The 17,133-nt window shown below is 44.1% G+C and overlaps 1 protein-coding gene across 2 annotated transcripts in view; it reads right to left on the bottom strand.

The window, feature by feature from the left end:
• LOC115198877 (neuroepithelial cell-transforming gene 1 protein) overlaps positions 1 to 17,133 on the bottom strand; it is a 35,172-nt gene that overhangs the window by 9,053 nt on the left and 8,986 nt on the right. Inside the window, exons 2-4 of one of the 2 annotated variants that reach the window (XM_029761265.1) lie at positions 12,570 to 12,624; positions 12,105 to 12,171; positions 7,690 to 7,752 (exon numbers count right to left, since the gene is read on the bottom strand). In XM_029761265.1, the coding sequence (XP_029617125.1) occupies positions 7,690 to 7,752; positions 12,105 to 12,171; positions 12,570 to 12,624 (185 nt within the window). The remainder of the gene's footprint in view (positions 1 to 7,689; positions 7,753 to 12,104; positions 12,172 to 12,569; positions 12,625 to 17,133) is intronic. The other variant, XM_029761264.1, reaches the window with a different exon arrangement.

Raw genomic sequence — 17,133 nt, 5'->3', positions numbered from 1 at the left:
ACAATAGTGCTAGGAGAATTCCATGTAGTAAGGTTTGTTAAAGTGAAAGGAAAGGTTACGCATCATGTGTAGACAGTATTACAGAACAATCTCTAAAAGTTCAGGTTTGAACAAGGCAGTCATCTGCCAGAGACTAAACACACACACCCTGCTAAGGTGCAGTGTCCAGTGGAGATAGCAGAGAGAATAGGGATAGCAGAGAGAATAGGGATAGCTGCTGATTCACTCACAGATCTGATGAGAGATCTGTGGCTATCGCATCAGAGAACAAGTTACAGTCCAACAATATGGGCAAATAATCTAATTGCAATTGTTGAACCCAATATTATGATTGCGATTTTACTTCCGATTTAAATCAAAACAGTAAGAATCATAGAAATAAAATGAGTATTCCAAGTCTATGGTTGGTGTTTGGCATGACAACTAAATGAAAAAGCCAGGTGCAGTAGACGTTGTTGTGAAAGGGAAGGAACCCAAAGTGTTGGTCAGAGTTTCCCTGGAGACCCTCATTACATTTGAATGTTACATTCATGGCATAATTTATTATTTTTTTTTAAATGCAGCCTCTTACAATATTGCAATTTCGATTAATTGAGCTGCCCTAACTAAGAGAGAAACTTGCTTCATGTGTTTAAATGCGCTCATACTGATGAATCATGTCAAAAAGTAGGCTTAGATGAATTCTACTTCAGATAATTAAGTCACTTCCTTGGAAACAGCAGTTGTACATTTCCACCTATAGAATCTAGTTCAAACAGAACCAATAACTAGAGTTAACCATCATGTAATAAATATCACATTCCATTGAGTGAGTAAATATGGAGCACTTTGTCCCCTGGCTTTCTGGTGTGAAAGGTGTAAAGTGCACCAGTGTTTGTTGTCTGCTTTAGCTAACGACAGAGAGCCGTTACCAGGCTCTGATCAGCAGGGGATGATGAAGATCAATTAGAATATCAATAAGACTCATTCACCTCCTTATTATATCACACGCACGCACGGTCTGCACTAGACCCTGTGTATTGAGGGCAGAAGTGTAGTGTGTGGGGGTGGGGTGGATATAAATGAAGGGTGTTTAGTTCGTTATTACCCAGAATGCTAGTAGATACTACAGACTTCCAGACATTGCGCTAATCAACTTCCTTCAAACTGCACACAGAGACATAAAAATGGTATCCACAAGTTCATCAGACTCCAGGGAAGTAGATAAAGGGCTTCACTGCCAAAATCCTAAAGTACCCCTTTAGGGGGGGGGGGCATTTACATCTGCACCCAGTTTAACAGTAGAACGAAGTGAGAAACTAAACTCAGGCCATTCTGAGTTTTAAAGTAAAAGACAAGCTTGCTTCCCTTTTCCTGCCAGACACATTCATTCTCCATTTGAATAAAAGTGAACTGAGAGGTGATTAGAGATGTGAAAACTCCTGTGGTAAGCCATTAAACCCTGGACATGTTGCTACATACCCATATAACTGCTGCGCAAATGGACTGCAGAATCCAAGGTGTTGACTGTGTGATGGACTGGATAATGTGCTGAGGTGCTATGTGGTAGAAGGGATGTAAAACCTTGCTTGTCATTTAGCCAGTCTGTGTGTGCGTGCGTAGCAAACATATTAAACCAATGTGAAGGCTCGAATTCACCCTCCTGTGTCAATACTGAGGTGTGAAACAGGACATATGCAACTAAGCATGTGTGAGAGTGAGAAAGTGAGTGTGTGTGTGTGTGTGTGTGTGTGTGTGTGGTGACAGAAGTGAGAGAGCCCAGATGGTTTATTGTTGCTAAACTACATGAGGACTGGCACCATGGTTGGGAATGTGTTCATCAGGACTGTTTACTCTGAGGTAAAACTGATCATGTTATACAGACCAACAGGTCTCTGACAGTCTGGCATACATCACTCCACAAGCAGAGTCCACTCCACAAACTGACCCACCTAGTGGCTAGGATTCACACCTCCAGGCAAGGAATCAAATGGTAAATAACAGCCCAGGGGAAAAAAAATCTCACTACATGTTGATTTGGGTGATGACTGGATTACTTGTGAAAAAGGGAGAGCAGTTTACCAGAGGGGAGGATGGTGTGAATGATTATTCAGATAAGACTGAATAATAATATTTAGTAAATGTCTGTTTGCTGGAATATGAACCAGGATACAGACAGTCTGGAGGAGATAGACTATAAAACACACCACTGCCCCAGTGTTCATTTCCAGTGCAGAAAGTCATGATTGATTGTATGCAAATGTCTGTGTATACAGGAAAAGAGTCTGTTTCGTGCAATCATCCAGACACAGGGAAGACAACGTGGTGCATTTCAGTGTTAGTCACTCCGTTCGGGGATACCGGCAGCTGAGCCACCCCTCTGTCTGGGCCATCACCCGTGGGTGGGCCGTGAGCGCAACACAAAATCCCTCAACCCGCCGGGTCCAAACAGCTCTAATAAAAAGGTCTGACAAACAAATGTGTATTCACACACACTTACTTAATACTACCCTCTCACACACACCCACCCACACTTTACTATCCTCCCCACACACACACACACACAGAGACGCAGGCAGGAGTGAGTCACCTCAGCCATAGCGTTAGCCTCTATTCTTCTGCGGTACCTCCCTGCCAGGAACAAACAGAGCCTTGGGGCTTACAGTTCGGACTGAACTGAACATGCCCTCCACATCAGCAGTACAGGAAAAGGCTAGTGTTTAATTAGAGCTCTGGGGAAGGCATACCAGCCAACACTTTCCAAGGGGACTAATTCACTCAACAAATAGTGGAACCATTGCCCCCTGGTGGTGGGGGTTTGGTGCAGGAGTTCAGGTACAATAGATGGAATGAATCTGATATTATTGGATTATTCCTCCCTATATACATTTGGTCTGTGAGTCCTTATTTGAGCAGACAGGAAGAGAATAGGCCTACGGGTGTTCATATACTATAATGACTCACGGCTTTAGTGTGGTCGTATCAAACCCAGGCACTGCCAGATTGAGTGGGCCAAGAGAAAAAGAAACAAAAACAGTTTCGTTTCTGATACACCAACTCCTGTATTGCCCCATTTCTTACTATTTGGAATTTGCCTCCTTTGTTCTCTCTCCATTTCTTCCCCCTCTACCTGTTTCCCAATTTCCTGTGGTCTCTCTGTCCCTCATTCCTCTGCCTTACCGCCAATCAACCTATAACAACTAAAGTAGTCTGTCTCTTCAGCAGCTATTGGAGGGGCGATGAGGACAGGGCTTCTTATCCAGCAGTGCCCCACTAAAACCATCACAGAGCAGCCATTAAACACAATACCAGCGATAGACTTCACACCAGACAAACATCCCCTGGTTACTCAATAGTTTACTTAAGTGAGTTTTACTCAGTGCACACAACCAGGGCTTCTTTGGTTGCTACCAAACAGTGTGGAGGTAACCAAGAAGCACAGGTTTGTCATGACACTGATCAATGCCACATTCCATAGAGCGCACACACACACACACACACACACCTAGCTAACACACCAAGCAAACACACCAAGCAAACATGCAGAAGAGAAAAAAGGGGTGGTCAAAGAAGCTTGGAAAGTTACAACTTGTGGCTTCAGGTTTTTCAAGGAACCCTGATTCCAGCCAGGACTGGCAATCCTCAATACAAGCGTGCAGCATTTACAGCAAACACCTTCTAGTCAGGTACTCAACCCTCCTGAACTGTTTTTATTGTGGCAACATTTTGGCAGAGAACTATAGAAGTAGCCTATTGTTCATAGGTTGTTTACCTGCCTCAACCCCCTCCACCTGGGCCAAGGAGCCAGACAGCAAAGGGGTGGTTGAAGGTGGATTTGGGGACACGTGCAGGGGATGGGAGCAGATCTGGTGCAACAGGTTTGCGAATAGGCCGAGACTGCGAATCCATAGGTAACCGCCCCGTCCGCGCCTAGAGCCCTTTTCCCCAGAGCTGAAGATCCCAATCACATTCTGCGCATGTGGGGGGGAATTTACGCACACATTTTTGTGGCACCCTCCCTGCACATTGCTCACTTTCACCGGTGAAACATCCATGCGGCGTCTGCATGCCAACTATTGGATCTCAAATCAGTATCATGGGGAGATGCATTTAGATCTTCTGGAGTTACACAGCGTTGTTCCGAAGTAGCCTACAGTGTGGTTTTGAATTATGTACAGTGGGCAGATTTTCGAGCAGATGGGTTAGCAAACTGTAGCATGCCTGTGTTGAGTTTCAATCAAAGCACATATTTAACCTATTGGGGCACGTTGTTAAGGTCTGGCCACATGAGAGAAAAATGCAACAAGTCACACAATCATCCTGAAATCTCATAAGAAATGAGGTGGTGTTTGTCTTACAGTAAAACTATAATACGCTATTATACTCAGTTATGTTATGTAGAATACCATCATGATGTGATCTTGTATGCGACAGCGATTCAGCTTTGAGCTAACTTTATTAAACGAGGACCATTCGCCAGAGTAGACTGTTCACCTAGCAGCCGAATGAGTTCATTTGACATTTTAGTCATTTAGCAGCCGCTCTTATCCAGAGCGATTTACAGCAGCAGTTAGGATTAAGTGCCTTGCTCAAGGACACAACGGCAGGTTTTTCTAATCAGATGAATAATAGTACCCTGTTCAATTTGTCACAAACCTCTATGGCAGGTCATATTTCTAGTAAACACATACTTTTGATGACAGAGGAGTGGTTCAGTGAATCATTCCTCTCTCCGTCCTTGCCAAACTACGACTTCTATGAAATCTCACTTGGCAAGTTCATTGTAATTAGTCCGTTCTTCCTCAGCGGAGCTTAATCTTGTTTTGATCGTGTTTAGTGTGAGTCAGTGGGTGGTTTGACCTCAGTCATACACTACAAGAGCCTTTAAACTTTGCTTAAATCACTGCACTGCAAATGTTTCTCCAAATGTAAAATGTAGAAGTTGCGCCAAACGTCTAAGTGTTTTGGACACCCTGGGTTTCTCCTACTGGAGCAGCTGCATCTGGGGTTGCACCGCTGCTGTCTCTCATTCTGAATGGTTAAGTTAAGAGTTAAGGGTTGGCTATAGGGTAAAAAAAAAAAAAAAAAAAAACTCAACTGTAAAGTGTAGAGAATCATTGTACCATCTAAACTGCTGTGAAATATATTTTCAATAACCAAAAATATTGTATTTTCTGCTGTTTGATGCTGGTGTACAAAACCGAAAGTTAAAGACACAAAAATGAAACTCAAGAACGGGAAGCATATAAATAGAGCACATATACACTACTTCTTAAACTTGCTTTCAATGAGAATGACAGATCTAGAACTAACAAGGTTAAGGTTTGGGATAGGGTTAAAACAAATAAATGTAAAACGACTATCTAGCACTGGGATTCAACACACGGCTTGTGGCTTACGCCCATCCACCATCTCCATCCAAAATGCCCTAGCAGGGTTTTGAAGGCATCTCTCGACGTCCTCGGGACATGGATGGACATCCAATTTCTAAGTGAATCTGTCTGCTCAATCTCAGTACACAGCATGGCTGTCCTGTACTGAAGCATGGATGTACCTTGTGTTACAATAACTGATCGTGAAGTGGTCATTCTGACAGTCTAACAACTCCTTGTGTTGACCAATTACCAATAACACAGTGGAAAAATAAGACTTTCATAAAGTTGAATGACAGACAGGATTACGTCTGTTTCCACAATTCCATTCCACTATAGTCCATCCCATCATAATACCATGAGGAGACTGAAATCAGCTCAACCATGAAAGTGTTGGAACCTCAGGCAAGAATCATGGAATGAATGAAGCAACAGAGACAAGGCATGGCATAACCTGCACCATGGGGCACTCTGTTCACAACGTTGACATCAGCAAACCACTCGCCCCCACACAACGCCAAATATGTGGTCTGTGGTTGTGAGGCCGGTTGGACTTACTGCCAAATTCTCGAAAATGACATTGGAGTCGGCTTATGGTAGAGAACTTAACATTCAATTCTCTGGCAACAGGTCTGGTGGACATTCCTGCAGTCAGCATGCCAATTACACGCTCCCTCAAAACTTGAGCCATCTTTGGCATTGTGACAACACTGTACATTTTAGAGTGGTCTTCTACTGTCCCCAGAACAAGGTGCACCTGTGTAATATCATGCTGTTTAATCAGCTTCTTGATATGCCACACCTGTCAGGTGGATGGATTATCTTGGCAAAGGAGAAATGTTGACTAAAAGTGATGTAAACAAATTTGAGCGCAAAATTTGAAAGAAATGCGCTTTTGTGCGTATAGAACATTTCTGGGATCTTTTATTTCAGCTCATGAAACATGTTCAGTTCAGATAGCTGACAGCTAATGTAATTTAGCAGTCTAAAAAAATATTAGCGGACATGAGCTAATTGACTGACTATCAGTGACTGACAGAGAAACTGCTGATGCACAACCACATTCTGAAATTGCACCTTGTGTATTCTAGTATTTTAACTCTAGAAAGTAAGTCGAGACCCCGACAGAGTTCCCTGGTATAGACAAATATAGACCAGCCTATAGTCCACCTCAAAATGTCAAACACACGATGCTACAGGAAAATAACAAGTCTTTGTATAGAGACTACCAGTGAGATGGCTTAAATCTGATTGAGCATAATGATGTGGGGTTGTTTAGAAATTGTGATGGTGCAAATCTTTTTAATGCACTACTATCAACAGTCTCATCAGGCCACCCTCAGCTTTCAAGTCATTTCCGACCCAAACATTTTACTGAAGAAATTAGAAGCGATCAAAAACACAAGACTAGGCTCCGCTGGGTAGGAACGGACTAATGTCCTCCATATTGTCATCAAAAGTTTAAAAAAAGTGTTCACTGGAAATGTGGCCTGTCATATATGTTTGTGAGAAATTTAACAGGGTACTATTAAATCATCTGATTACTCAGAAGAGTGCTTGTTATGTTTTGAGTGTGATAATTATACCCTGATGAAGACAGTTTGTCTGTCCAAACATCGGTTATTCAATAATTGCGTTGGCGCTCCTAGAGCGGGCAGCTCTCCTTTTCTTTACCGAGTGTTCTACTCCGCTAGCCAGCACCTCGCCTCAACAGGTGTTTTTCTTTCGCCTCCAGATTGAGTGTGATAATGAAACCTCTGTCGAAACAGAGCATTGCTCTGAAAATCATCCCACGTTGGAATACTGGTGACAGGCCTAGGGTGTGTCAGAAACACCAATAGACCCACATTACAAGGATGTTTTCCAACCAACGAGTTCTGCTCGTCAATTTACTAAAAACAAGAATCATAGTAACTGCAGTAGATTTGGTGATAAAATTCCCCGAACATGAGTTGATGAGTGTTGTGGTGGTTGCTGTAAACAAACATGGTCCTTATCTGGATGGTTTTCAGTGATACGCTCAAGTATCACAAACAAACAGGATGAGGCTAGACTTTGGATAGCCTATAGGCCTAGCTTCTTCAGACCTCAGCCAAAGATATACAGAGGTCAGGAAACTGTCCATGTTGGCACCAAATGATCCATTGTAATGACATTCTAAGTCTAGATTGCAATTTCCCGTACATTCATGAATGTCAACAACTCTTGGGGACAACAACAGTTTACAGAACTGTGTGCGTCACCTTGACAAACAGATCTAGGATCAGTAATGCTGGTTCAGGGTATCTATATTGTGAACTCAGATCAGTGTTATGGGACGGTTCATTGTGTGTTTTACCTTGAAGTCAAAGCTGCACAGGCTGACTGCATCAGAGTCATCCTTCTCTCTCAGCTTCCGCTTCTGGGGACAGATGGAAATGAGATTGTTATTATTATAAAAATTGACAGAAACTTACCAATATCTATACACAGGTAGACACCAATACCCCCACAGACACTCTTAGGCAGATACCCAAAAAGCTACACACAGACACTCATGAGTGTGTGCAACCTTTATTTAACTAGGCAAGTCAGTTAAGAACAAATTCTTATTTACAATGACACCCTATCCCGGCCAAACCTGGACAACGCTGAGCCAATTGCGCGCCGCCCTATGGGACTCCCAATCACAGCCGGATGTGATACAGCCTGGATTCGAACCAGGGACTGTAGTGATGCCTCTTGCACTGAGATGCAGTGCCTCAGACCGCTGCGCCACTCGGGAGCCCAAGTCTCTCCAATTCACACAAAACGGTTACATCGCGTCTGGACTCCTGCTGCTCTGTTAGAAATAGTTCAATAAGAATAGACAAAACACCACCACTCTGCCCCATTACCCTGTCCCATCCTGGTCTCATTGGTATGAGAATAGCCCCAGTGAAGAGAAGAACTGCCCCATTGCTAAGCCCTATTGCCCCAGGGACAATGTTCACCCCTGGAGGTTCTATTGGGAACAGGAAAGGGTGAAGCACAAGAGCACTTGAACACCTGGGGAGAAGACCAGCTGGCAGGTGAGATGAGGTCTGGCCCTGAGTTTGTGTGTATGTGACTAGGGTTGTAAAGGCTGGAGGAGCGCTGGCGTTGCCTGATTGCCGGGGCTCTTAGGGCGCTGTCATTAGGGCACATTAACCACGGAGGGAGTAGAGGGCCATCACAGGGCATTTAGGAAGCCGAGAAGTGACCACCGGTGTACAGGGTGACAGACCGGACAGGGTAGGACTGTATGTTGAGGTAGCTGTTTGTTATGAATAGTTGGTTTTGAAGGGGGTAAATGGCCATTTCTTCCTCAAACCTGTTAGCTTTCCTTCAGTAAGAGAATTCATTGTGCAATATAAAGAGAACACCTTGTGCAATATCTGATCACACAAAGTGAGAAAATGTACATTTGCATGGTTCGTAAAGGGGACACAAGGGGCCTACATTTGCAATGCTCCAGATGAGAGAACAAGGCTAGATGATTAACTAGCCTACTAAGGGGAGTGAACAGTGCTTTGGCTAAGAGAGAGTTGCGCAACACTACAGTACAGCTCCTAATCAAGAGATTATCATTGAGTGCTACAGCTGTTGAATACAGTAGTTTCATGCTCTGTCAGTTTTTTTTTAAAGGTAGTCTAATTGAGGCAGTTAGGACCTTTCCTGAAGCTAATGAGGGAAGTGGGATCATGGATCAATCAATTAAACTCTTGTTTATAGTGGAGCTGATGGTAAAATGAGAGGCTGAAACTGGAAATCTGATCAAAAGGCTACAGTGCAGCCATTCATCAACTAGCCATAAAAAATGCTCATTAGCCAATAGCTTTAGACTAGTGTGTTTAATCAGCTAGTGACTGAACGACTAATCATTAAGCTGATCCCCATTCAAAAGGAATTCAAGTGATTGACCAGAGAAAACCCATTTTAATGTCTTGTTATTACCTTAACTGTATAGTGCTAGGCTAGCTTTTAAAATAACAATGGGTTTCGGATCAGTTTTTTGATTAAATCATCAAAAGGGTGGGCCAGGTTAGATGGAAAGTTTACACTGGACTAGAGGCATAATGTAGAAGTTCCTCAGCTCTTTTTTTGTTAACCTTTATTTAACTAGGCAAGTCAGTTAAGGACAAATTCTTATTTTCAATGACGGCCTAGGAACAGTGGTTTAACTGCCCTGTTCAGGGGCAGAGCCACAGATTTTTACCTTGTCACCTCGGGGATTCAATCTCGCAACCTTTCGGTTACTAGTCAAACGCTCTAACCACTAGGCTACCTGCCGCCCCAACCTAACAACCTAGTGCCGATGCAATGCAAGTCTGGGCTAGAGGGGTCTTCTCTTCAGAGCCTCCCCCAGACAACGGGGCTTGTTTTAGGGCATTTTGCGGAGTCTCTGTTGACTGCTGTTGCCCATGCAAATGATAGTTTTACATTACCATGACATCACAGGCTAGGCTAAACTGAACTTTTAAACAAACCCAGCGTAGGCCTGAGAAAAAAATTGGCATGTGGGATTAGCTATAAAGAACTAGGTGATATTTGTTAAGCTTGATACAGTCAGAGAAGAAGAGAGTGGTAGAGGGAGGATGGGGAGAAGTGTAGAAAGGGCAGAGTGGTGGTTGGGACTGAGGCAACAGTGGAGTTCTTTATTCTCACACACACACACACACACACACAACCCTGGCCTATTATTGTGCTGGCCTGTTTGTGTGCGTCATGTGATAATGGCACCATAAAACCATGGCCTGGTCAGCTGCCAGAATACATAACCTGGTAGGCTCTATGTTATTACCAGCACAAAGCAAAGCTATGAGGTAGGTAGGTAGGCCTAGAAAAAGGTGGGGGCAGTGGGGTCAACACTGTGTTAAGGAATGCAATGGACCCTCAAGAGATTCTAGAACAGAGACTATGATAATCAGAGGTCATATACTTAGTACCCCACCTCAGTCTTTTGGTATGTGCTGGGTAGGTTAATGTTGATGTCATTGAATTAGGGTGCTTGCACTTACAAGCACATTCCATGCATATAGGCACATCAAAATACAAATCTCAATTCCTAGGCGCGCACGCACACCTGTTTGAAGTGGGAACGTTTGCATGGAAAGAGATGCTGACTGACATTCTGGCTGTCTGAACACGTCGCTGGGAGAGACAGAAAAGCTGCCATCTCTCCTATTAATTACCTGCCTACATTCACACAAAAGCAGGTGGGTTTGATTGGCTGTTTTTTTTGCAGCGCTGGAAACCTAAATCACATTCTCAACATTACAGAACTGCCCTGAGGCCTTGCTAATGTAGTCTGAGATAATATGAAAAACACTACAGGCCCCCCCCCCCCCACCTAAACTGTACTATGCCTGCCCCAGCCTCCAGAAAGTCCCCTACCTACCCCCATCAAAGCACAGGATCCTCCTGACTTTATTCAAGTTTCAAGGTAGAGATAAGAGGGGATGGGAGACAAAGGAGAAGAAAGGAGCCCACAGTTTGTCTGTCTATACTTCTGTCTCTTTGGGTAGATTTATAAAGGGGAGATAATAGTGGAGTCGATGGGTGGGGGTGGGGGGGTAGTCTAGGTAACAAGCGCCGTATGCTTGTAGTGGTTGAGCTAAGCGTGCCAGTTAAAGAAAATGTGTGGAATCAAAGGCAACGTTTGGCACGAGATGAAGAGCCTCTGTCCTCCTCTATCCCTCCCTCCCTCCTGCTTTTCATCTCCTCCTCCCCCCGACTCAGTTGAACGATGGATAGGGTTTCAGCTGGGGTTCACTCATAAACCCTGGAATAGTCCAGGCCTTGTCGTTCAGTTCCTTTCTCTAATCTCAACTCTGTTTCCAATCAGCGATCGTATTTAGGTCTAGGTTTTACTGTAAACAGCAGGCCGGCCAATCTGAGAGGAACAAGAGATATGTTGATTCCATTATGTTGAAGGGGAAATAGAAACAGGAAGATTGTTTTGTTTGTTCACTGTTGGATCACTGGGTAGTGTGGGGAGTCTGTCCTGTGCCCGGCATCAGCTGTGAGGGTGTCATGCAATTAAAACGTTCCTGAATGGAGGATCAGATAGACCTGCAGGGGGCTTACGTCACCTCTCACTCAGAGGTGATTGCGAGTTGCCTAAACAAACTGCACTGGCATGCATACATAGTTAATCAGTTTACAGGGTTTCTGATGCTGCATGAGTGATTCAAGGTTTAGCTTGAATGCCTTTACTTTTGACGATCAAGGTTATCATGAACTATGCGGATTCCAGATGAGTAATACGTGTGTAATAGTGACAACATCATCCACTATGGAGTAATGGACTATGTTCTGAATAACGATACACAGGTGATGAAGGATGCATCCAAGATGCAGTCCAAACCTCCCCTCAAAACCTGAAGACCAAAGTTGATCAGTCATTTGTCATTATCGTTTACTAATAAATTACTTTTTCCTAAACTTAAGTGCACAGAGTCAGTATCTGTGGTCAAAGTCAGAGGAACTTTACAGCTTTGAGAATGAACAGGTCCATTTGCTTCCGTGCCTGTTTAAAAACACCAAGGCCAGATTTGAAGCCAAAACAGACAGTTATGACAGAGTTATAACAGGGACAGTCACTCCCTGTCCGCACAAACAGGCCGGATAGCCATAATCATCCCAAATAATGCCAGGACAAAATGGGGAGGATAATGGAATGAGCCACGGTACCGGTCCTGTGAGGGAACAGGGAGACAAAAACAAGAGGAGCTGGATGGAGGCTGTACTCACCAGACTGAAGTCCCATTGAGGTCCAGAGGTGAGGAAGGTGAAGGAGCTCCCTCTTCTCAGTCCAGGCCTTCATGATGAAGATGGGGAAAAAAGAGCAGGAAATGATTGCTTGTTCAACAAGTACAACATGAATAACACCATACCCTACACCCGGATCCAAAAAGGTGACACCACTAAGACCTTTACGTCGCAGGGCACGAGATGACATAACACACCAACACAACTCCACCAGGTAACAACCACACAATACCACCATGTCCAATGCCGCATGCAAGAACGCAAGCTCACCCCTGCCTTGTGAACGCTCAATCACGGTAGTGCAGGAAGTGCCTCAGAAACACAATTACTCCTTCAGTCATTCAGTGCCTTCCCCAACGACCCATTCAGACAGAGAGAGCCATGCTCAGGTGCCACCGTATACGTCTGTGGCACACGCTGTATGGGAGTATAGGCTCTAGTACATACCACAGCCTGCTGTAGCCATAGCGATGTCCCCTTCGCTGCATCCTCAGCCGGCCAGCTAGGATAGCCACCCAGCAGAGAAGACTCAGTCAGAGAACTGTCCTTCACCCCTCACGCTCTGTGCAGCACCCACAGGGTTACCAGGTTGCCTAGATGTCCTCACAATACTCTTCTCTGTCTTTCTATTTATAGGCCAGACAGCCAACCCCTCTCACATGTGTAGGAGGACCCTACCCACCCCTTTCCTAATTGGGGGAAGAAAGCAACTGTTGCCTCCTGTCGGAAGTTCGTTTGCTGAGAGCCTAAGCAGGGAGTGCTTTTTAGGAAACAGATGAAGCAGGCCCCTGCTCCATTCTGGTCACCTCCAACCTCATGTAACACCTCAAATACAATATTCACCCTTATCAGGTTCTCAATGATTAAACATCAGGTTATATTTGATCATTGACGATAACCTGATGAGGGCGAGAACTGAACGTGGACTTCAGGAAACAGCAAAAGGGAGCAGCTCCCTATCCACATCAACAGGACAGCAGTGGAGAAGGAGGAACGTTTTAAGTTCCTCGGTGTACATATCACCGACAAGCTGAAAATGGTCCACCCACACAGACAGTGTGAAGAAAGAGCAACAGCACCTCTTCAACCTTAGGAGGCTGAAGTTAAAAAATACAAATAAAAAAGTGGCTTGTCACCAAAAACCCACCCACCAGCATAGAGAGGTGGCTGCCTACCTACAGACTTGATATCATTGGCCAATTGAATAAATGGAACACTGGTCACTTTAAGAATGTTTATATATCTCGCATTACTCATCTCATATGTATATACTGTATACTTCACCATCTATTGCATCTTAGCCGCTCTGTCACTGCTCATCCATATATTTTATACTTATATATTCTTATCCCATTCCTTTACTAGATTGTGTGTATTAGGTTTTGTGGAATTGTTAGATATTACCTGTTAAATACTGCTGCACTGTCAGGTCTAGAAGCATAACGCTACACTTGCAATAACATCTGCTAACCATGTGTATGTGACCAATAACATTTGATTTGAACTGTATTTGAGGGATTACATCAGTCTGGCCATTAGAGTGGGCTAGTTTAAGTCAGATCAGGACAAGTTGAGGGCTCTTTGACAAAGCACAATCTATTCCCTCTGTCTGACTAGACGATTACCCTTCAGACAGGCACCCTGTCAGCACACCTAAAAGCCTCTGTCAGTCTTTTGAGACAGAAGGATTGGATTTCTATTATGGCCCTGTCTGACGCTGATAACAACCCATATGAGGGATGAAGCCAAATTTGACAGCTTTCAAAAGACCAGTTTCCACACGGTTTGGGTCAATGTCAAGGTGTTACTTAGATAGCTTCTGAAACCGTCAACAATATGTTCCAATATAAACCAGATCCTATCTGAAAACAGATTGGGGATAATGGTGTTAATATATTGAGAGATCTCTGAACCACTTGTCTCCAGCATGTGTTTGTCGTACTGCTGTTACTGGGCCAAGTTGTTCCAGTGTTTCCGTTGGCCTTCCTGCCTCGTTGCTACAGGTGGCATTGTGCACAGTGACACAGTACTTGTCTATAGTGAAGGGCAGACTGCACTGACCGCAGCTGTAGTGCCACTCTACCGCTTCCTATGTGGTCTGCACTCAGAATCAGTACGACTAGTAGTGGAGGCCTAGAGGACAGTGGAGGAATTCCCTAAGTGTGAGTGAGAGAAAGAGGGAGCGAGAGAAAGAGTGTGAGAGAAAGAGAGCCCGAGTGTGAGAGACAGTGTGAGAGCGAAGAACATAGGGAGTTCAGACAAGTCAAACAGGAAGAAAAATATAGGACTAAAGGTGGAAAGTAGATTATAGGGAATAAGGGCACGGATAAAGAGAGGGATGGGAGAGCAAAAATCAACAAGAAAAAAAAAAGACAAAAAACTAATTAAGGAAAGCTTTGACTATGTACAGACTCAGTGAGCATAACTTTGCTATTGAGAGAGGCTGCCGTAGGCAGACCTGGCTCTCAGGAGAAGACAGGCTATGTGCACACCGCCCACAAAATGAGGTGGAAACTGAGCGGCACTTCCTAACCTCCTACCAACTATATTAGAGACACACATTTCCCCCCAGATTACACAGACCCACAAATAATTTGAAAACAAATCCAAATTTGATAAACTCCCATATCTATTGGGTGAAATATCACAGTGTGCCATCACAGGAGCAAGATGTGTGACCTGTTGCCACATGGGCAAGCAGTGAATACAAACACCATTGTAAACACAACCAATATTTATGTTTATTTATTTTGCCTTTTGTACCTTAACTATTTGCACATGGTTACAACACCGTATATAGCCATAATATGACATTTGAGGTGTCTCTATTCGTTTGGAACTTTTATGAGTGTAATGTTATTTGTTTATTTTGCTTGTGTTTATTATCTATTTGTAAATGTAAACATGTTTACCATGCCAATAAATCCCTTTGAATTGAGCGAGAGAGCGAGAGACCTGGGCAGAAGAGAGTTGTGTCTGTGTGGCACTGGAGGTGTCAAAGGTCACTACAGGTGGTCAGCAGACCCCGCACTCCTCCACCATTTTACATCATGAGGACTGTGGTCAGTGACAGTCATGGTAGAGACCATACAGGCATTGTGAGCGACAGACCTACGAGCAAGCAGTGCTGCTCCTGCATGAGCCAGAACCGCAGCCTGAACTGGATGATCGGTTTGACTCAATATTCAACGGAACGCACCATAACGTGGGAAAAAGGAGAGTTTAGTTACGGGATCTGCTGTGGCCTGGAGGTGTGGGGGATGGTTATGACGACTGTCAAGGAGAACGCCTTTGGGTGTGTGTATTGATGTGTACATTATTCCAAATGTCATTACCTCTGACAATGCGCCATGATGCGAAACAAATCTGAAGAGACACCAGTAATAAGTAGCCTAATAGGTCTATCAACAGTACGCGATGAGAATGTCTCTGCTCAGTAAGACATTCCTGTCCAATAAACATCCCAGTGAGATCTGGCCGCCTACGAGCTCATAAAGTGAGGTGATGCTTTATGTTATTCTGTTCTGGGAACCGGTGTGTTCCGTAGACACCAGGAACACCGAGGTATGTGAGGAGATGTATGAAGCGATGCTGCGACAATCTGGGTGGTTCACTGGTGTCTGCCTGGTGGTGGTGTCTGAGGAATGCAACCGGGCTTCACAGGAACACCAGACAATCACAGTAGCTCCCTCAGGAGAAGCCAAGGGATGGCCAGAGCAGGGCTATTTCTCAGACAGTGGTCAAAACATGCAGGGAATGGAGGCCTGAGCCCAACACGGGGTGTGTACAACACACATATCACCACCAGCCCTGTCCCTCATTCTCATCATTCTAAACAAACACAGTAAAAAAGGTACATTATGTAATAATGCAGAATAGAATGGCCGTAGAGCTCCTTTAATGCAGAAAATAATTCCATCCAGAGACTGGGAAAGGTGTTTCCTAAAAGGATTTAGGTCTAATCATGTGATGTTTTTGAAGGTTCTTCCTCTGATGCACACTTTGTACAGTAAATGACAAAGATGTATCATCCTAGAGTGATTAGGCCAGCATTGCTTTTATTCACATTTCTGACCCACACACACCAGATAACAGTCACACCTGACCTTAGCCTAAATCGATTATTTCAGATGCTGTAATGATGGGATGTAATGTTGTTTAGAGGGTAAAACAAATAAAAAAACACTTTATTTAACTAGGCAAGTCAGTTAAGAACAAATTCTTATTTACAACGACTGCCTACACCGGCCAAATCCGGACGATGCTGGGCCAATTGTGCACCACCCTATGGGACTTCTAATCACGGCCGGTTGTGATACAGCCTGGATTCGATCCAGGGTGTCTGTAGTGACGCCTCAAGCACTGAGATGCAGTGCCTTAGACCGCTGGGCCACTCGGGAGCCTGGGTCATTCAAATGAAAAAACATCCCAATGACAAAACAAATTATTTTAGACATGATTTCCTTTTATCTGACCTTACCTGTGTGGACCGGATGTTTACAGATGCTGACCTGCTTAAAAACAGAGATAGCCTAGCAATGTGGTGCACCTGACAGACTTCTCTATCATAAAAACCCCTCTGACTGTGCATGCCTGAAGGTAATTTACTATGAAAACTTTACCTGGGGCAAGAGACAGTTTTTCCCAGGTGAAGTAAACTCATGAGAAATACTGGAAGAGTGGAAGTTGGAATCAGTTTTACATAAACTAACCTGGAAAACAAAGGCAGGGCCTAGTATGATGCCTTTCCACTGACTCACAGCACATACAGCTCCCACACACTGGCACAGTGAAAGTGGCCTTTGCCCCCGGGCTGACTGCTATGACCAAGTGAATACGAAGTGACATCAATCACGTACGCATAAAAAGGCCCCATGCAACAGCACAATGGCTGGTATCAGCTTTCTGAACAGCTCATTGTGGGGGAAATGTGACATTGGATACAGGTGAACGCTATTGTTAAAGGGTCTAAAAAATATAGATGGTTTTACAATCTAGGTTTGTATGACAT

Source organism: Salmo trutta, chromosome 8, assembly GCF_901001165.1.
Source record: "Salmo trutta chromosome 8, fSalTru1.1, whole genome shotgun sequence".
NCBI lineage: Eukaryota > Metazoa > Chordata > Actinopteri > Salmoniformes > Salmonidae > Salmo > Salmo trutta.
Note: the sequence above shows the minus strand (reverse complement) of the source record. Positions and strands in the feature narration are given on the sequence as shown.